The following is a 22,218-nucleotide window of genomic DNA, read 5'->3' on the forward strand; positions in this document are numbered from 1 at the left end:
CACCTTACATAAAAAAATAGTTATATAGAAACAATGATGTAAACACCAATTATTAATTTGACTAAAAATTCAAATCTGTTAAATATAGCTACTTTGGAAGGAGGAGAGATAGTGTGTGTATAACAGGTGGTAGAAGAGGAAGTGTACAGGGATAGAACGCTGTAGGAACTGCTAAGACCTAAGTTCTTGTCATTTATAAGGGAAAGGCAATAGCTTCCCAAACCTGAAAAATCCAAGAACGTCAAAGAAATATGTTATTTAGAAATAGGGTTGGAAATAACAAAAGAAATTCCTAAAATAAAAGAAAAAGTAGTCTCTCAGGAAATGGAAAATAAGAATAGGTAATGTGGCAGAGTACTGGTTTTAATTATAAATTTTTAAAAAATATTTTATTTATTTATTTGAGAGAGAGAGAGAGCAAGCGAGCACACAAATGGGAGGGGCAAGAGGGGAGAGTGAAGATTTCAAGCTGACTCTGAGCTGAACATGGAACCTGAGTTGGGGCTTGACCCCACAGCCCTGAGGTCATGACTTGAGCTGAAACTAAGAGTGGGATGCATAACTGACTGCGCCACTCAGGCACCCCTTAATTATAAATTTCTCAATACTACTTTGCCTTTTAAATTTCATTTATGTAGTATAATATTTTGATAAAAATAAAAATTTAGGGAAAACCCCAACGAACTGAAAAGTTAGAGAGAGAAAAGCACTCCCACCTAGGGAGAGTTCCTCTCTATATTAAGCAATTTGCTCCAACTTCCCATGTATGTCTTTCAATCTGAGTGACAATGTACATAACTGAAGTTGACATTAAAAATGCAAGAGTACATAAAAAACTACAGACTGATATGCCCATATGTTATTCTTTTACTAAGGAGCTAAGTAAAAATGAAGGACTTACCTAAGTTGGTGAGAAGGTAAGCAATTTTTTCATAAGCCTGTAATAAGAGAACAGTGAATGTTATTCTTTCCCTCTAGAAAAGGCTGCTATTGACACTATTCAAGGAAACATTTAAAGTGTATTCTATAAAGTGGCTACATTTTTAATTAAGCGGAGCATGTTTTAAAACTTACTATGTGGTGCTTTACATTTATACACAAACTAAATGTACATAATATAAACATGTTATAAATATGTGTAGATACACAGACACACTTGATTTCTGTAAGAGTAAGTCTTTTGCAGTAGCTGTCTTTATTTCCATTCTACAGGTCAAGGAAATGGGACTTTAAAAAACTTAAAACTTTTTGTAGAACAAGTCAGTCAGCTAATCAGTGGCTGACATGGTGTTTGATCACTAAATTATATGTACTTTTTACTATGCTGAAAGGCTGAGTAAAAGTCTGAATTCTTTATTATTGAAAAGAAATTTTCCAAACTAAGAGGAACATAGCATGATAGCTTGCATTCCAAAAGAACAACAGTGGTTTGGTGGTTATTTAAAACAAGACTGGTTAAGTCAAATCTGTCAAATCCGTAAGTCAGTCACAGGCCAGATAGTTTTATGGTGGTTTAATTTTTAAAGATTTTATTAATTTTCTTGACAGAGAGAAATACAGAGAGCGGGAACACAAGCAGGGGGAGAAGCAGGCTTCCCACTGGGCAGGGAGCCTCAGTCAAAATAGTCTATTAATCTAATATGCTGATTTTTTAAATCTACCCTATTATACTCTTTGGACACCCTTCTTTGTTTGTTTGTTTGTTTGTTTGTTTGTTTTAAGTTATAGTGTACAATGGTACATGGATTTTAAAATGAGAAGAAGAATACAAAAAAGAGTTCATTCCTTATTTAAAAATTCATTTTAGTTGTAGGGAAGAGGAAGAGGGAGAGAATTTTCAAGCAAACTCCCAGCTGAGCGTAGAGTCCAGTGCCAGCTCAAGCTCACAACCTATGAGATCAAGACCTGAGCTGAAACCAAGAGTCAGACGCTTAATGGACTGAGCCTACCAGGTGTCCCACGAGTTCATTGTTTTGTTGCCAATGTTGAAGTGGTTTAATTGGCTTAATTCCAGATATTTCAAACTATAAGAATCCTTCTGTGATGTTTCAGTTTTTTCTTTAAAATTACACAGTACAAGCTGCTGTAACCTATTAATTAATTAATGTTTGATTGTCAAGCAACAAGAATATACATTTTGGAATAACCGTATATTTTTAAATTTTATTAAAATCTTGGAGGGGCACCTAAATGGCTGAGTGGGTTAAGCCTCTGCCTTCACATCAGGTCATGATCTCAGGGTCCTGGAATTGAGCCCCACATCGGGCTCTCTGCTCAGCAGGGAGCCTGCTCCCCCCACCATGACCCCGCCTGCTGCTCTGCCTACTTGTGATCTCTCTCTCTCTCTCTCTTTCTGTGTTAAATAAATTTAAAAAATCTAAAAACAAACAAAAAATATCTTCTTGGAAATATCTGACATTAACCAAGCTGTTTATGGCACTTTTAAGTAGTATAATAGCATTTTATGGGCAGCAACATTAAAGAAAAAAAAATGGGATCAGTGAAGAGTAATTCCTGGTTTCAAATTTTGGCTTTTCAAATTCTGTAGATTTTTAATTATATGTCTGATAAGAGGTGTTAAAAAATAAATTGAGGTTTTAATCTTGTTAAATTACTTGCAATTTATCTTTGAAAATGTAGTTTCTGATCTTGGCTGTATATCAAAATTACCTCACATCTCTTAAATCAGTGATTTCCTAGTGCTATGTTAGGCACTGACAGGATCAGAATCACTGGGAGAATATATTTTTTTAAAGATTTTTATTTATTTACTTGATAGAAAGAGAGAGATCACAAGTAGGCAGAGAGGCAGGCAGAGAGAGAGGGGGAAGCAGGCTCCCCGCTGAGCAGAGAGCCCGATGTGGGGCTCGATCCCAGGACCCTGAGATCATGACCTGAGCTGAAGGCAGAGGCTTAAACCACTGAGCCACCCAGGTGCCCCTGGGAGAATATTTTTGAATGTTTTGTTTTATATACAGATTTCCCAGCTCCACAAGGGAAATTCTGAAGGGGACTCAGGGCTCTCTAGTTTTTCAAGTATTCCAGATGATTTGAAGCATAGCAAGAACAGGAAACAATCTAAGTTACTTTCATGATCTGTAAGATGGACTTATAATCCAATTTTCATTATTTTTACCCTTATTTTTATCCCACATTGAACATTTATTCAGGGATGCCATGATCCATTTGTTTTGAAGGCTTAAACGATGCATGTTCTTTACTTATTAGTTTGAAAATCACAAGTGCTACAAATGTGAAAGACACTGAAAAGAGAATTCCAGCTACAAAAATAATTTTGAACAATTATTCAAGAGGCTAAGCTCTTTCCAATGTGAATAATGTTCAAGATGCTAGGAAATGTGGAGAATGAAATATTTAAAATTTATTTGAAGAATATATTCTAAATGTCTTTTAGGCCTAGGCAAAGACCTGGGAACATAACAGTGAGGAGGCCCCACTGTCAGGGGCTTATACCCTAAGAGCGGGAGACCAGGCATGCCTAAGCCCAGTAAACAGAAGAGCATTCACAAGAAGGAGTGTTTAATTCCATCAGGGCAGTCCGATAAGGAGGGAGACTAGGCATGTCCAAGCACCTTGTGAGAAGAACAAACACAAAGAGGAGATTATTCGATTCTACATATGGGATCGAGAAAAAACTTCATGGAGCAAGTGATCCTTTATTGGAATTTCTGAAGATAAAGAAACAGTCTCCATGGAGATAAAAGGAAAGAAGGCAAATAGAGGGAGCACTGTGAACAGAGACAGGGCCATGAAAAAGCAGAATGCTGGGCAGCCAACGAGAGGGACCTCGTAGGCTGGAGGGCAGAGTGTGAGAGGGAGGGAGGGAACCCAACTTTAAACAATACAAGAAAGGAAAACTGGCTTGAAATAACGGGAGGCCTCCATGCCTTGTTAGAATTTAGAATTTATACCAGAGGCAATGGGAACCCGCTAAGCACTTTCAAGTACAAAATAAAATGATCAAATCCGTGATTTAGAAATATCCTTCTTCTTCTTCTTCTTCTTTTTTTTTTTTTTAAGATTTATTTATTAGAGAGAGAGAGCATGAGTGGGAGAGGCAAAGGGAGAGGGAGAGACTCTCAAGCAGACTCCCCCTGAGTGTGGGTTCAACTAGAGGCTTCATCTCAAGACCCTGAAATCATGACCTGAGCCTAAATCAAGAGTTGGATGCTTAATCCACCAAGCCACCTAGGTGCCCCAGAAAGATCCTTCTAAGAGCAGTGTACAAGGGAGGTGAGAAAAGTTGAAAAAGACAGGAAGACTCAACAGTTAGAAGGCTACTGAAATGGAAATGGTACAAGCTAGAAATGACAAGTAGCTGAACTAAGGAAGGAGAAGTGAGAATGATGAGTAGGGAATAGCTAAGAGAGATGTTACAGAAGCAAAATTCACAACAATCACTGATGTGATGAAAGAGACAAAAGAAATGAATGAATGACTTTAAATTTATGGCTGTGTACTTTAAATATTTAAAGTTCCTGATTTAAAAAAAAAAAGGGTTTGACTAACTGAAACTATTTTGCCATGCCTATATAGATTACAGCTGAAAAGCATATTAGATTAATAGACTATTTTGACTGAGGCCAAACCCTCATTTGGAGAATACGGTTGCACAGAGATCACAAAGTCTAGCTATTAAGAAAAAAAAAAAAGCACATTTTTATGTGCTGCATATTTAGTGTTGGTCTGAAAATAACAAGAGATAGCATTTGGTATTCCAGGTCAATCATTTTGGTGGTATAATTTTTTTTAAAGAGTTAGCACTTTGATATTAATAGTTTTAATCTATGTTTATCTGATTATGACCTTGAATTAATCCTGTGGGTTCAGGTAAATCAGATGAGCTGTTTGATAATCTGTGACATGTGTTAACATCCTGGATAGGAAGGGAATACATAAATTTAGAAGGGCATTAAGGTTTTACACTGATAAAATCTGAGGAATAGGGATCGCAGCACCTCACCAGAAGCCACCCCCGCAGCAAGCCAGCGAGCGCCAAGGCGTCGGGAAAATGGCAGACAATTTTTCACTTAATGATGCTTTATCTGGGTCTGGAAACCCAAACCCTCAAGGATGGCCTGGTCAATGGGGAAACCAGCCTGCTGGAGCAGGGGGCTACCCAGGAGCCTCCTATCCTGGTGCCTACCCTGGACAGGCCCCTCCTGGCAGTTATCCTGGACAGGCCCCTCCTGGTGGCTACCCTGGACAGGCCCCTCCTGGCAGCTATCCTGGACAGGCACCTCCAGGACCCTAACCTGGCCCAACAGCTCCTGCTTATCCTGGACCACCTGCACCAGGAGCCCACCCTGGGCAACCGAGTGGGCCTGGGGCCTACCCGCCTCCTGGACAGCCAAGTGCTCCTGGAGCCCAGCCCACTGCTGGCGCCTTTGGCATCCCTGCTGGACCACTGACTGTACCTTATGACCTGCCCTTGCCTGGAGGAGTCATGCCTCGCATGCTGATAACAATTCTGGGCACAACGAAGCCCAATGCAAACAGATTTGCTTTAGATTTCAAGAGAGGGAATGATGTTGCTTTCCACTTTAACCCACGCTTCAATGAGGACAACAAGAGAGTCATTGTTTGTAATACAAAGCTGGATAACATCTGGGGAAAGGAAGAAAGACAGGCGACTTTCCCATTCGAAAGTGGTAAACCATTCAAAATACAAGTGCTGGTTGAATCTGACCACTTCAAGATTGCGGTCAATGATGCTCACTTGTTGCAGTACAATCATCGGATGAAAAATCTCCAGGAAATCAGCAAACTGGGAATTTCTGGTGACATAGATCTCACCAGTGCTTCACATGTTATGATATAATCTTAAAGCAGAAGATTAAAAAAAAAATGAAATTGAATATAAACCCTTACACATTGAAACTTCATGTTTCCTGATTGAAAAATTTCACTTTTATTCATCACTGTCCTTGTAAATCTTTGATTTAATAAACATTCTAAGAGTTCAAAAAAAAAATCTGAGGAATAGAACATTCTTTTCACATTTGTTGAGTTGGCTGTGTAGTTCACTTCCTTTATACTAAAATCCATTTAAAAATCTTTTCCTAAATTAGTTGCAGGAGCAAAGGAGAGGTTTTGTGGTTGATTCTACTTCCAACAATCTTTAAATCTTTATGTCAAAATTCCCAACAAGTATAAATAAATAATTAGAGAAAAGATAGTCAGTCTTACATTCTATAAGGAACAACGGATGAATTATAGGACTAGGCAGTTACATGGGCTCTTGTATTGAATTAAGTAGAGCTAGTGGGATTTTGAGGACCTCAAAAGATTATTTTTATGACAAAAATAACACTATCCTCATCTGCCTCCAGAGGTTTTATTTCTACAATTAGGAGATTCACTCCATCTAGTTCAGCCTTCGTTATCTGTAAAAAGCAGTACTTTGGAAGAAGGAATATATTGAGCCTCTAAGTATTCAGACTTAGTGAGAGGAAGCTTATGAGAGAAGACTGCGCGAATATGGGTTCACTGTGATTCTAGGAAAGGGACAGTAACTGAGGGCGCGGGTTGGAAATGAGGCCGAGTGAGTTTAAGGGACGGGTGATTAAGAAACAACTGGAATAATATGAAATTGGAGTCTGGTACACCAAGGGAGTCTCAAGCCGAATTTCAATGTTCTGAACTATTAGTGAAAATAAAAAGAAACTTTTGATAGGGAAAATGTATGAAGGTGAAAGCTCCTATTTTATTTCTTACAGGTTCTGATCATGACAAATGCTTCAGCTTGCGTGAAAAAAAGATAGCTATTTCCCTGGGTAGGAACCAAGGATTGACTCCTGGAGCTGGAGGTTCTGTTCCCAGAGTTGTCATGCTTGCCTTCCCAAGAAAAGGTTAATTGAAACACACTTGGCTTCTTCATTTCCCCTATTAAATACTTTCCACCTTCAAAAATATTAGGTCAGTTCCTAACTCACTTAAGATGTTTTTGAAGATCAGAAGGTCTTTGGAACAAATTGTCAAAACCAGGAACACAGGGTACTCTTTTGAAGACACTAATAATTGATGGTGAGGGGAATAAATAGACATGAAACCATTAACGTTGATTACCTCCAATGGGTACAATTAGTTTATGATAGGAAGGGACATGAGTGGCATTTTGGGTAGAAAACAGTGACTTTTCTTAATATTTTTAATGTCTTCGTACTGTCAGTACTTTATATAATAAAAATGTATTGATTTTATAATGCAAAACTAAAAAAGATAACAATAGTAAATTTCAGAAAGAAAAATACATATAGAAAAACAAGTAATAGACACATGAAAAAATGTTCATCATCACTAGCCATCAGGGAGATTCAAATTAAAACCACATTGAGGTACCACCTTACACCAGTTAGAATGGCCAAAATTAGCAAGACAGGAAACAACATGTGTTGGAGAGGATGTTGAGAAAGGGGAACCCTCTGACACTGTTGGTGGGAATGCAAGTTGGTGCAGCCACTTTGGAAAACAGTGTGGAGATTCCTCAAGAAATTAAAAATAGAGCTTCCCTATGACCCTGCAATTGCACTATTGGGTATTTACCCCAAAGATACAGATGTAGTGAAAAGAAGGGCCATCTGTACCCCAATGTTTATAGCAGCAATGGCCACAGTCGCCAAACAGTGGAAAGAATCACGATGCCCTTCAATAGACGAATGGATAAGGAAGATGTGGTCCATATACACTATGGAGTATTATGCCTCCATCAGAAAGGATGAATATCCAACTTTTGTAGCAACATGGACGGGACTGGAAGAGATTATGCTGAGTGAAATAAGTCAAGCAGAGAGAGTCAATGATCATATGGTTTCACTTATTTGTGGAGCATAACAAATAGTATGGAGGACAAGGGGAGATGGAGAGGAGAAGGGAGTTGAGGGAAATTGGAAGGGGAGGTGAACCGTGAGAGACTATGGACTCTGAAAAACAATCTGAGGGTTTTGAAGGGGCAAGGGGTGGGAGGTTGGGGGAACCAGGTGGTGGGTATTGGAGAGGGCATGGATTGCATGGAGCACTGGGTATGCGGCAAAAAACAATGAATACTGTTATGCTGAAAAGAAACAAACAAAAAATACCTAAGTAACAACAAAATACAAAACATCCACTTTTTAAAAATAAAGAAATACCATTAAAATTAAAAAAAAAAAAACAAAAACAAAACCAAGTAAGACTACTGAAAATTAGCACAGTGGTATAATTTCCACATGAACTAATTAAATATTTTAAATCTTCTTATATTTTAGACATAAATTTGATCAAAAGACATAATACAACACCTTAGATGTGATTATTTTTCTAAAGACAACTCTTGAGTATTTAAAAAATTATGAATGGGCAATAGGTAATAATTTTAAAAAAGAATGAAAAAATTATAAATAAATTCAGAAAGACCAAAAAAAGATCACTGGCATTTCTATAACTTGGACTGAAGATTAATAAATAAGCTTTATGATTTAAAGATGAAGAGAAAGAGAAAAAATAAAATATTAGTATTTTGCAAGAAAGAGAATAGGAGGGTATAGAGACTTTTAAAGAGAAATAAAATTTTAAAATATTAAAGAGAACCAAATAGAAAAAGGTTAACATTTATTGGGCACCATTTATTTGCTAGAGGATCTCATTTAATCTTTCAACTCCCCTATGCATTAGTTTTATCACCTTCACATGAAAGATCAAAAAATCAAAACTCAAGGATGTTACAGGGTCTGGCCAGGATCCCACAGATCAAGTGCAAATCTTCGGTTTGCCTGTGTCTAATGTCTACTGCTTTTTATCAGGACACCAATTTGAGCAACAGGCACCACAAAGTGATGAGAGCCTGAGCAGTATTTTTCCCCCATTTTACTTAGAGCCTTTTGTGCTTCAACTATGATGCATTCATTCCTCACTGTGTCCTATGTCCCCACTAGACTATAAGATCCTAGATAGTCATTTTTATGTCAACCAGCCTACTACAGATAAGAAAATTGAGTCAATTTAAGACCAGACCAGTTGATTGTTAGTGTTACCTAGAAATAAACACATCAAGTATTTAGGCTCCTTTCCTCAGAAAATGAAGCCAACCCCAATAATCTCTGTTTACGGAAAAATTGTCAAAAACAGTAAGGAGGGCATGTATTGCATGGAGTGCTGGGTGTGGTGCATAAACAATGAATCTTGGAACACTGAAAAAAAATTAAATTAAAAAAAATTGATTTTGTTAGAAACAAAATCTTTCACTATCTACCATAAGAGTTTAACCATAAATATAAAAATCTACAATGTCTGTTCTGTGAATGGCTCCCCCATCAATTGTGGTGTGTGTAAAATGTGGTATGTGTAATACAACACAATGTGGTGACTTTGTGTAATGTGCAATCTATAGTGCTTTCACACATGACCAGCCATGCTGTTCCATCCCATATTGTGTTTTTTCCAATGTTTATCATTTACTTTAATCTATGAGTCAAGGACATAAACTCAACATATTGTGTGATTTATTTGGAGATACTGTAAACAGTAATTTCCTTCCACAAAGCAAAAAGGAATCTGAAGAAAGCAGACTCCAATAGAAGATATTAACTGCCATCCTTACATCAAAACTTATTTATCACAGTGACTTTTCACTTTTCTGATTATTTTAGATGGTCCTAGCCCTCTCCAGGCTAAACATGTAACATCAGTGTTCACCCACATATAGACTCAATGCACATTACTTTACATAATATAAACATCATTATTTGTCTATTGCTCATCTATCTTCAGACATTATCTCATGATGTAAATATGCCTGCACTAACACTTAATATATGTCTCATCTAGGGAGAGTTATTTAAGCTCTCCAGATTCATTTCCTTATTTACATAATAGAGAGCATGCTGGCCTTATGGCATTGTTGGAAGAATTGAAGAGATTAATTAAATTAATTAAAGAGATTATTACCCTAAATGTGCCAATCAATGCCTCCTGTCTTCAGAGAATAGGACCCTACCCATAGACCTTGCTGAAGATATGGGCCAAGGTAGATACAATAATGCCCTCTCAGCCAAAGAGTTCACAGGTCCATCAGTGTAGGTGATGTTGAACCAATCAGCTGTTGGCTCTGAAAAATTAGTACATTGAAATACTGGGTGATCTCAGTTAAATAGGCTATAGAAACCAACATGATCACGTAGTTAGAACCAAAGGAGGTCACAAAATCTTTGCAATACCACAGCATGAAAGAAGACAGGTCACAGTTAAGCAAGATAGACATTTCCTAATAGAATAGAGCAGATATGCAAACGGAAAATACCGAGGAAGGAAAGAAGGAAGGAAGGAAGGAAGGAAGGAAGGAAGGAAGGAAGGAAGGAAGGAAGGAAAGGAAAGGAGGGAGGAAAGAGAAAATTGTTTAGACCCAGAGAAAGAAACATGGAGTAGCTGTCTATTTTCTATTTCAAGTGAGGCTTTGGAAGTAACAAGCCTTCAATTTCAAACAGATTTTCCTATACTTTTATAACAGATTCTCCACAGAGGTTCAGTTTTTGAACCAAAAGATGCTTTATTTGAATAAAAAGAGCATAGCACTTTTTCCAGCACACATAGATACTCAATGAATGGAAATGTTTGCTCATCAAGATTATAAACTCAAAGGACAAGGAAGACAATACAACTGTTACTGATTTTAATTAAAAAAAACCCATCATCCAAACCATATAGATTAATTTTTTTCTGCTAAACTGAGTTGCCATTGATGGAAACGTGGGTTGGACTCATTGGCTTCCTGTAAAACACAATCCAAGCATGAAGGAAACATAGACCTCTCCCCTACCTATGCATTTTAACCTTTTGAAAACTGTAAACACTTACAAGATTCAGGGCCATAATGATTACAAAATTGATACAGACAGCAGCAGCCGATGTTGCAAACTGCCAGTGTTGTTTGATGAAATTCCACTTGAATGATGCAAACTGTTCCATGACAACCAGGCGATATACCACAACAGCAAACACTGCGGTGATCACCAAAGAAATCTACAATATGGGAGACAGGAGAAGACATCCATATTTTGCATAATTGACAAAGCAAAAGCAATACCACAGACCAAGATATTGCCCCTGCCCCGTCCCCCCGTCCGAAGAGCTAAAGGAATTTGCTTTTCCAAGAAAGGATACATAAATTCAATTTTTTCCTTTGAGTTTTTTTTCCTTCAGTTACATTAGAGTCAAAATACAAGTTGTAAGATACTGTTCAAATTTCCACTTTCAAGTGGAATGCTTAGTTTTAATTAATCAGGACAACTCATATAATTTCCATTTTATTTTAGATGGTTTTTGTTTCTTTCAAAGAGTGTTTTATTTAAAGATATTCCCAAACTCTCTTTGTAATCACTCCTTGACCTGCTGTGATTTTAATTTTGTTTAATGGTATGTATTAAATGTACTGAACTGGATATGGTTTGACCCTGAGGCTCACAAAATGAATTGGTATCTTAGAATTTCCTTCTAAATATGGGATCCCAGAACATTCTGATATTGATGGTTGTACTTTACCATGAAGAATATTCCTGAGATAGAGACAAGAAGACGAGTGATTTTGTCTGAGGAAGGCTGATGTGGCTCAGGTTTTCCACTGATGGGATTCACTCTCTCCATCTTGTAATACTTGGCTTCAAATTGGGGACGAAGTGTTTCCTATAAGAGAAACTAAAGTTACTACCTATCAAAGTCATAAATTAAAAAGGTACATATATCCAATAGCTGGAACAAAATCCCTGCATTTTGACCTACTTTTATAGTAAGTCTTGGAAAAGAAGTAACTTTTAAAAAATAAAATGAAAATTATTTTCCAAATAAACCCTAAGCTATAGTTTATTAACACAATTTTTGACTAATGTAATTTTAGGAAACACTGTGAAAGTCTTTGAAAAAATGACATTACCTCATCAACGGTCTTTCTTAACTTCATGAAATAAGAAATCTTGGGAGTAAAAAACATCAAAGGAAAACCTAACAGTGTTTAGTTCCTTTCAGCTTGGATGTTAAGGACAGTGAATAATTTCCTGCACCATATGTTATTCCAGTTTCTCTGTCTCCTGGTTTCCTAACATCTTACCTCCTCTTCTTCCCATTCAATAAGGTCCCAAGTATAGGTCAGTGTACTTCTTCTCCTTTTCCAAAACTCCAAGAAGACTGTAGCTATAGATAATAATATCATCATCATCATCATCATGATCATTATTCATTGCCTAACCACATCACATTCTTTTATCATTACTTTTCATTCTGGGATTAATGCATTTCTGCCATATTATTAAATTATTAAAATAAATTAAATTTGTATTAATTTTATACAATTTATACAACTTTTTTCCCCCCTCATCCTCTCTTCCCTGTCTGTGACTACTGCTATCAGCATGAACCCTAGAGAATAGTTTTTTCAGTGGATTAAATAAGCATAGGCCTTTGCTAGCCTGGCCCATGAAAGTGATGTTATAATAGAAGGTCAGTATTAGTGAGGTAAATATACATCATCCCTTTTGTTTTGTATATGCTACTTCAGAATCACATAAAAGACCTTAAAAAGGGGGGGGGGCTTCTCCAGCCAGGAATGACAATAAAGATTAGATGCTACTCCTCCAGGATGGGGTGGGAGAGAGAGAGAGGAAAAGCACAAGGTTACCATGGTGGAAGGAGAAGAAGAGAAAAAGACCAGAGAAGATACTCTTAGATGAATATTCTAGATGAATTTAGCATAGACTAGAGGACTCAGTGGAAACAGTAAAGAAATGGCTGAATCATTAACTGGATTTTCCGTGTAAACAGCTGAGAGACAGATTGCTTGCTTTCTAGTAAGAGGGCTTCACCTCAGCATTCAAGACTTTGCAAACATCATTAAGACCTCATAGGTGCATTCTTAAAAACTGTGATATCATTCATCCATGTAACCATCCATCCATCCCTCTATCCATCCATCCATTTGCTGTTCTCTTATTTTGGGCAAGGTACTCCAACCTCTGGGATCTCCTAATTTAGTAGACAGACACAGTCATCTAAATAAAATTAACTTACATTGCAGTTAGAGTTATAATGAAGACAGAATAATAGCACAAACATAGAAACACATGCTATTAGAAAAACACCACCATCACAAACAATACAGTGTAAAGGAGTGAGGTGTTCTTCCCAGTTTGTGTTTATTCTCCTCTAGCCTTGCAAGTAAAGAAATGCCAGGGGAAGAGGATTCTGAGGTTGTGTGTGGTTTTTTTTTCCTTTATAATTACAAATCAGCCCTGATATTGGTTAGAAAATATAATGTTCATAATCACACTATCTTACATTGTTGTCACACTTCAAAATGTACAAGTGCTTTCTTACACATGATTTAATTTTATTACTTTCATAACACAAGTAAATACGGCAGGTATTACTATCATCAGATTTTTGAAACAAAGGTATAAAATTACTGTGTCCAAGATCATACAGTCAATAAATGGCACAGTCAGGACTGAAACTCTTGCGAGTTATTGTCCATATAGTCTTCATATTTTTAAAAATTATTTTTTCCTCAAGCCTACTCTCCATGCTATCTACTGATGTTATATAAAGTTTAAAGAGAGTAGATAAGGCTAAAAGAATCGAAATAGCCAAGCTCCACTGAAAGGAAGACAAATGAGGTTTTCCAAATACTGGATCTGCTATAAAAATAGTAGATCACAATCATTGCTACCAAGAGGGAGATCTAGAACTTAAAAAATAAGTGAGATGTAGAGGAACTATATGGGAGAGACACAGAGAAATAATTTATTATGAAAAGAAAACTGAAGAAGAAAAAAAGCATTGTGTCATATAAGCAACTATAACATGCAGTAATTATAAGCCTGGGACTTAAAGTCTTTCAGTCAGTACATGACACAGAATATGCAACAAAATTCTAAATCACTGATCTCAGTCAAGGTTTAAAGTTGAAATGTGTCACATAGTCATTTCTTAATTTATCTTTCTGGCATAAACTTAGTCTAGAAGCGGCTCCTAGAAAATCTAAGAAGTAAAGGTAATCTTGCTTGTGTGAGCCTGAAAACTAGCTTTGGTATAATTTTAACTTCCACAAATGTTTTGACTTTGAATATCAATAATATTAACTACACTTTGTGTTAAAAATCCATTCTCAGTTTAAGATATATTTACTTTATTCACAGATCATTTAAACTCTCAAGTGAATCAATATTCTCTAAGGAAGTTTTAATTAGAAAGAGGGCATGAAGAGTAATTTATCAGCATGCTGGGGTGCCTGGGTGGCTTAGTCAGTTAGGGGACTGACTCTTGATTTCAGCTCAGGTCATGATCTCAGGGCTGTGAGATAGAGCCCTGTGTCAGGTTTTGTGCTGAGCTTGGAGCCTGCTTGGGATTCTCTGTCTCCCTCTCCCTCTGCCCTTATCCACCACTCTTCCCTTCTAAAAAGAAAAAAAAAATTAATTTATCAGTATGCCAAACACCAAAGAAGGACGGAAAGTACCACTTAACTAAACCCTAGTAAATATAATAAAAACAAAATTAATAATAAAAGTAGTTCACTTTGAAAATTAGAATAGTCATCGCTTCTGGGCTGTGATGACTGGCAGGTGGAATGAGGAAACCAACAGAGATGATGAAAATATTCCATATTTTAACAGGAGAAGTGACTATATAAATTTATGTCATTTTCTTTTTTTCCCCAAAGATTTAATTTATTTATCTGACAGAGAGAGAGAGAGAGAGAGAGAACAAACCGAGGGAGCAGCAGGCAGAGGGAGAGGGAGAAGCAGACTCCTCACTGAGCAAGAAGCCAGACGCAAAACTCTATCAGGACCCTGAGATCATGACTTGAGCAGACAATGAACCGAGTAAGCCACCCAAGCGTCCCTTTCATTTTCAAAGGTGATCAAAAGACACCTAGAATCTGTAGATTTCACCGTATGTAAATTATTTATCAAAGGCCAGATTTTAGAAAGTAATTTTTAAAATACCAAGTGATTAACAACATCAGTGGGCTTGATCATTACGACAAGCCAGTCGTTTCCCAGGTTTACAGCAGGAGGCTCTGAGCTTGCAATGAGGGCCTGAAAAGGAAGTGGGAGGCTGGGAAGACCGTATCTCACTACACCACCAGTTTCTGGGGAGTTGCAAACCCAAAGTATGAACACAGGCGATTAGACTACACTTTGAAGTGTTGGCTGAGCATTAAGGAGGCTTGCACAGGGGGCACCTGGGAGGCTTGGGGTGCCTGGGTGGCTCAGTGGGTTAAACCCTCTGCCTTCGGCTCAGGTCATGATCCCAGGGTCTTGGGATTGAGCCCCGCATCAGGCTCTCTGCTCAGTGGGGAGCCTGCTTCCCCACCCTTCCCACCTGCCTCTTTGCCTACTTGTGATCTCTGCCTGTCAAATAAATAAATAAAATCTTAGAAGAGGAAGAAGAAGAAGAAGAAGAAGAAGAAGAAGAAGAAGAAGAAGAAGAAGAAGAAGAGAGGAGGAGGAGGAGGAGGAGGAGGAGGAGGAGGAGGAGGAGGAGGAGGAAGAAGAAGGAGAGGCTTGCACAGTAGCCTGACACAAATATATCAAATAGCCCTGGAAAGAAGAAAGCGTTTGACATATGCCAAGACCCGAGAAAAAGGGCAAAGCAGAAGCGCCCAGTGGAATTGGCCTCAGGGTCATCTCAGGTAGGTAGATAGACGTGTGGCCCAATATAAATATAGTGAGAAAGGCTGAGCCTTAACTCTAGACTACTGAGTGCTCTGTCCATTTAAACACATTCAAACTCCAATAAAATATAATCAAATAAACCACCACACTGCCCTGAGTCATCAGCAAGATTTGTCCCACTGGCTCACATTTTGCCCCTAGACTAAAGAGTAGGCTCCAAATGACAGAAATGTAAGCTGGAGAGGCTAAATGCTTTAATGCCTAGTTTGGTGATTTTGTTCTTCCACAAGCATTCTCTGAACCTGAGCCCTTTCCTGATAGAAAAGGATGAGGAAAGGGCTTGAGCTGGCATCCTGTTCAGGACTGAAGAATGGCAATAGGAATTCAAGAAGAAACAGGCATCTTTGAAGGACTCCATGAATCAGTGACTTTAAAAAAAAGGTATATTATAAGCAGTGAAAGTCATTTTATTGTAATTGGTGGTGAAACATTTGGCATGAACTATGTGGAAGGACTTAGAAATGATCACTCAGAATGAGCAGGGTGACAGAGACCATGAGATGATGAAGAGGACAGGGAGCATATTGAATTGCCTTAATGAAAAGTGAAAATGCTTTAAAAATAAACACGTATAAAGCCATTTCACTTAGAAGGATGTGTCACTATAAATATAGATGTAGATGAATTTATAGAAATTTATAGCATATATTATATATACAGTATAGGCGTTTATATATTGTGTATGTACCATAAGTAACTGGATGAGCCTGACATATGATCGTTATATATACATAATGCCCAAAAGAATATTTACCAAAGTGTTACCACTAATTGTTTGTGGAAATGGATTCTGGAGCACTTTTATTTCCTACAAAGTTAGGAAGTATAAAACCGCTTCTTGTGTACAGTTTATCAACTCTTCCCCTTGGTCCTGTGAGACTGGGTTGGGGTTGGGGTCGGAGGAGAGGCTGCCATTGGAGAAGGGCATTTTGTGATCCAGGGAAAGCCAGCTTTCACATGAGTCATGGAGGTAGGAGGAATATTATGGAAAAGCTGAAGGTGATACCACATACTTCTGTTCCTTAGCAACCATACAATGTATTTATTTTTTTTACTCCTGCCTCTCTGACTATAATGACATACTTTTCTCTACTTTAAACTTCAACGATACATGTGCTGCATCTTGAACTTCCGTTTATTCCTCATGCTCATTTCCAATGGCTTTTCCTTGTGATCCAAAGTCAATGGCACAGAGTCACAGAATCATAAAGTTATGCATCTCAAACAGGTTAGATTCTTCTTCTTTTTCTCCTCTTCCTCTCCCCTCCTTCTCCTTCTTCAAGTAGGCTCCATGCCCAATGGCAGGCTTGAACTCATGACCCTGACATTGCAGCTTGAGCTGAGATCAAGAGTCAGATACCTAATGGACTGAGACACACAGGTGTCCCTCAAAGAGGTTAGATTCTATACGTAGTTTTTTCCAAGTTATTTATTTCAAATTTAAAGAAATAAAGGCTCAGAGTGGTTGGCAAGTAATATTGGCCTTGTCTAGAAATCTGTCAAAGCATCTACAGTGCTTTACTACAATTTTTTTTTTTTTACATCTGCTTTTTCCTACACTTGAAGTTGTTTCTAGAGTGCCTTTTTCCCTTAGCATTTGCAGTGCTTGGCACACTGACATGTTCCATAACTGTTACATTGAGCTGAATTATTGAGTGGAATCGAGTGATTTTAACTCTAACTCTTGGTCACATGCTCTTTTCATTAGAAACGTTTTCAAATTATGCACGATGGAGATAGTGGAAAGATAGTCCCTCACCACAGAAGTCCATTCTATAACTGTTTTATAATTTGAGAATTCAAGTTCAATTTTATGTGGAAAAATTGTCACTACTTTAAAAGTTTAAAAAATGACTTCACTGTACTTCAGCAGGTGGGGGCTCTTGAAGACGGAGCTGGGGAAAGAGGTCAGTTCCGAACACAAATGAAGTTAAATACGTTGGAATATGGACAACACAAAGAATTCCAAGTATTGTTTTCATCAGAAGAGATAAAGATGGAAAACCTTCTCAAAAGAAGACCTGGCTGAAACAAAAGTTTATCAGAGCAGTACTTCTGAGACTGCCAATGTAGATAACACCCGAGTACCACTAAAGACTTTCTTCCATTCCCCAGATTTATTTTCAGCAACATCCTTGAGCATAATGTGCCTTTCCCACACAGTATTGCAACATCACTATACATGAGGTAGAAATAGAAACCTCACAAAACAGGTTCTACAATTAGCAGGAGGGCCACGAATGTGGAACGCTTTACATTTCCATGCTTAGAGAAAGCTATCTCCTTTCTTTCTTTTCTTTTTCTGGTTAGCACCTTACAAAAAATGTCATTAACGGAGTTCCTTCTGTCAGTATAAAGCAGGCTAATCAATATAAGAGGCTTCAATATGTGTGAAGAGACAGAGCCTGAACATTTGGGCTGAACCGTAGGAGACCCAAGCACACGCGAAACTGGTTTGTCAAGACTCTCTTGTCTTGTGAAATTTCCTCTTAGTCCAAGCACATGGAGTCTCTCTCTGACTTCCAATTTCCTCCCTTCCTTCTTCCCTATATTTATTTTTAAGAAATAAATTTTATATATAAATTAATATAATTTAATATATTAATGACAATTCATATATTTAATATTAATTAAATATATTAATATTTAACAATATTAAATTAAAAAAGGAAACAGCAAATAACTAGGTTCTAAGAGCATGGGAAGCCTAACATTTGGACCTAGTACTGAAATTCTTCACCGATTCCTAAAATCAGACTTGATTTTTTCCCCTGAGAAAATTCATCTAGAAATAAGAAGCAACATAGGAGCAGCTTGATATTATATTAAAACCCAGTGAGAATTCTCATGACAATCTCAACCAGAGCAGACTCTTTGGTATCAAGAGTTACCAAAGTTAACTTGTCTGTCACTTGAAGTGGTGTCAGAGTCCATGCAAATAAAAACTTGTCAGCTTTTGCCATATATTTTTTTTTAAAATATAATGTAACCTTTTAGACACAGGATTAATTTTTCTCAGGCCTTCTCTTCATCTTACCACTCAACTATTTGATACACTTAACATCCTTAATTATGTTGAACATTTTCAGATGATAAATGTAGAAACAGCAGCAAAAATAACTAGAATGGCACCTTGTCTGATTCACTTTTGAAACACAAGGGGTCCGGGAATGCCTGTTCTATAGGAAGTTTTCAATAAATATATGTTGAATGAATGAATCACAAATGCAAAGAAGAAACTAAAAGTTATGTACAATCTCACCATTGGTAAGGAACTATAATTATAATTTTGATAATTCCATCCAAGGTATTTCTTTTGGACAGTCTATTTATGGCTGATTAGTTGCTGATACTCAAAGGTATGGTCATACTGGTTGTGAAGTTATGACTGAAAAAAGGAAAAGCAAACTCATAAGTGAGTCCCTAACTTGCCTCATACCCCTCATGCACTGGTCTGACCTTCCCAGGAAAGCTACACTAGGACAGGATACCTTCACCAGAATAGGATACCTTCCAGTTTACCCCTGAAACAGATTATGGCCTCCAACAAAGTGCTCCAGAACTAAGGGCTCCAGAACGAAGGTCTGCTTTCATTCTGACCAGCCAGGGCCAGAGCCCTAAACATTGTTAAATATTTGTCTTTTCACCTTATAAGCATCCCTCTGGAACTGGGTACGGTTTAATTAGAATGGTACTTGGCACCACAGGAGAATGATAGTCACTATAAAAGAAAGGACTAGCTTTGCTTTGATCATCAATATCATAAAATTTATCTTCTTGAGCAAATTACAGTGATCCTCAAAAAACTCCTAGGAAAGGCAATGTGGTGCTGGAGAAAGAACATAGTTTGGGGTAGGAATGCTCTGGGTTTGAAAGCTGCCTAAACGCTTTGCTAACAGTGTGACAAATGCCCTGTATGAAGGTCTACATAATGAGAACAGTGACAACAGTAGAATCATCCTCACAGGGACATTGAATGAATTAAGTAAGATACAGTTTGTAAGTGGTCTAATTAAGCTTAATTCATTTTAATAGTACAATAAACTATAATAACCATTTTTTCAACCTTCTATTAGTTATACATAGGAAACTTTACATAGACAAAGTTTCTACTGGGTTTCTACTGCACAAGGGATATACAATACAAAATATACTTTATAAAGTTTAAACATATTGTATATCATCCTGCAGGAAAAATAAAGCCATTGTCATTTATTTATATTTCAATTGATTCACAAATTCAGTCTCGGTCAATTTCCACATACTTTCTTTTGTCCATAACCTAGCAAATGATTTATATTGTCCTTTTTCTTCTTTTGTATTTAAGACTGTAAAATTACTGCTGGAGTAAATAATTCAATTCAAAACTTGTTGTTTTTGAGAGCATATTTGTCTATTCCTATAAAGAGCATACAAAAAAAAAGTGAAAATGAGTTGCCTCATATTCCCAAAGAGGAAGAAGAGAACCAGCATTGATTGAACACTTACAATGTCCCAGACTTTGTGCTAGCTATTTTTAAAACAACCAGTGTCTTTTCCACAACCAACCCAGGTAAATACAAGGTTATTAATGTCATTCAGTTGATAAGTAAATTGGAGCTCTTAGAGGTTAAGTTACTTGAGAAAGATATTTGGCTGAAATTCAAATCTAGATCCAAATGCTGACCTTTTTCTGTGCCAAAGGAAAAATCACCCCAAACATGGTTTGGGATAGAAGTTTTCAAGCTATATAATTTGTAACATCTTTCTGGGAAGAAATTAGCACCGCAGATGAAATGTTTAACAATCAATCTTTCTTTCTTCCTTTTCTTTTCCCTCCCTTCCCCTCCCCCCTCCTCCCCTCCCCCTTCCCCCTCCTCCCCTCCCCCCTCCTCCCCTCCCCCCTCCTCCCCTCCCCCCTCTTCCCCTCCCTTCCCCTCCCCTCCCCTCTCCTCTCCTTTCCTTTCTTTCCCCTCCCTCCCTTCCTCCCTTCCTTCCTTCTTTCCTTCTTTTTATTTTTTAAGCAAATTTCTAAAAGACCTAAATGAGATCGAGAACTTCTGGGAGGTTGGCTGCTCACCCACTCAGTGCTCCATCAATCAACAGTCGAAAGCTCTTTGACCATAAATAAATCTTTTCCATTTGTGTTGTTGTTGTTGTTTGGAGTCTAAAAATGATTATCAACCACTCTCTTTTCTTATAGCTGACGCTACCAAGACAGAAATCTTTGCATTGATCTCTTAGAGAACTTCCTTTGCAGATAAACTCTAATAAAATTTTGATACATGCTTATAACTTAATTGTCTAAAAAGATTTTTTTTTTTTTACTGGACCGCTATATCTGAGTTTGCAGAGACAGAAAGAAGCAAACTTAATGCTTCTTGGTCCACAATTCAAGCAAATATTTACTTAGTCCAAGAAGGGTTGGATTGTGTATATTCATAATTTTGATGTGTCTGAAAGCTCCTTGTACACACAGTCAGTATGACTTCCTCAAACATTGTGCAGTAGACTGGCCATGAGTGTTTTTGAAAAAGGAATAATTGAACGTTGACTCAGGGATACATTTAGTTTGCGTTGAGGAAGATATATTTAATGTGGTCTGCAGTCACTTCTACAAGTTGTTCAGTGATTATTAACTATCTTAATATAGCAATGATTTCTGAGGAAACTCCTTTTACTTCATATGTGGACTCAGGAGCCAGACCAGTGATTGTATAGAGAGATGTTCTAGACTCTAGATGTCTAGAGTGTTCTAGAGTGTCCAGCACTGATGAAGCAAGAGAAATACGATCTGAAGTACAGAGCCAGAAACTACTCTATGGAAAATTTTTAAAATTTCAACACTTGGGTCATCTGGGTAGCTCAGTCAGTTAAGTATCCATCTCTTGATTTTGGCTCAGGTCATGATCTAAGGGTCATGTGATCAAGCCCCACATTGGGCTTCACGCTCAGTGAAGAGTCTACTTGAGGTTGTCTCCCTCCAACCCTCCTCCACCTCACTCAAATAATAAACAAAATCTTTTAAAAAATTAAATTTCAAAAAAAAATAAATTTCAACTGGTATGTGAAATGCACCAGAGCTTTTCTCAAATTTACATTAAAAATGCACACTACCAATAATGAATTATAAAGCTGAAATAAACTTTTCAAAATTATCGATAAAGAAGACTTCCAATTAATCATGTTAGAGGAAGAGGAAAGACTGAATTGCTTTTCTATACATTCTCTGTAATATTTTTATATGTTATATTAAAAGGCAATTTGATAAAACAGAAATGTGGGGCAAAAAGCATTACAGAAATATGGTAGTCAGCTAATTAAAATATTGTTACTTTTCTGGATTTTGACTTTATTTATTTGGAGATTTTAAAAATTTGTAAACTTGTGATTTTTCCCAGTTTATTTATTTTTATACTTCATTTTCTGTTCATATTTTTGTAGCTTCCAAAACTGTGCATCTCCTTCCCTTGAAGAGTTGTAATGGATCACTCACATATATGCCAGCCATCCTGCTAAA

The 22,218-nt window shown here is 37.3% G+C and overlaps 1 protein-coding gene and 1 pseudogene across 3 annotated transcripts in view; one reads left to right on the forward strand and one right to left on the reverse strand.

Moving 5' to 3' along the window:
- The window catches only part of ANO3 (anoctamin 3), a 412,327-nt gene that overhangs the window by 31,361 nt on the left and 358,748 nt on the right, over positions 1-22,218 (reverse strand). For all 3 annotated transcript variants that reach the window (XM_004755876.3, XM_004755877.3, XM_013057935.2), the window contains 4 exons: positions 12,098-12,180; positions 11,536-11,676; positions 10,852-11,016; positions 902-938 (listed from right to left, as the gene is read on the reverse strand). In XM_004755876.3, coding sequence (XP_004755933.1) covers positions 902-938; positions 10,852-11,016; positions 11,536-11,676; positions 12,098-12,180 — 426 coding nt within the window. The remainder of the gene's footprint in view (positions 1-901; positions 939-10,851; positions 11,017-11,535; positions 11,677-12,097; positions 12,181-22,218) is intronic.
- Positions 4,995-5,872, forward strand: LOC123387771 (annotated as a pseudogene).

This window comes from Mustela putorius, unplaced genomic scaffold, assembly GCF_011764305.1.
Source record: "Mustela putorius furo isolate JIRA1106 unplaced genomic scaffold, ASM1176430v1.1 tig00003859_pilon_pilon_pilon, whole genome shotgun sequence".
Lineage (NCBI taxonomy): Eukaryota > Metazoa > Chordata > Mammalia > Carnivora > Mustelidae > Mustela > Mustela putorius.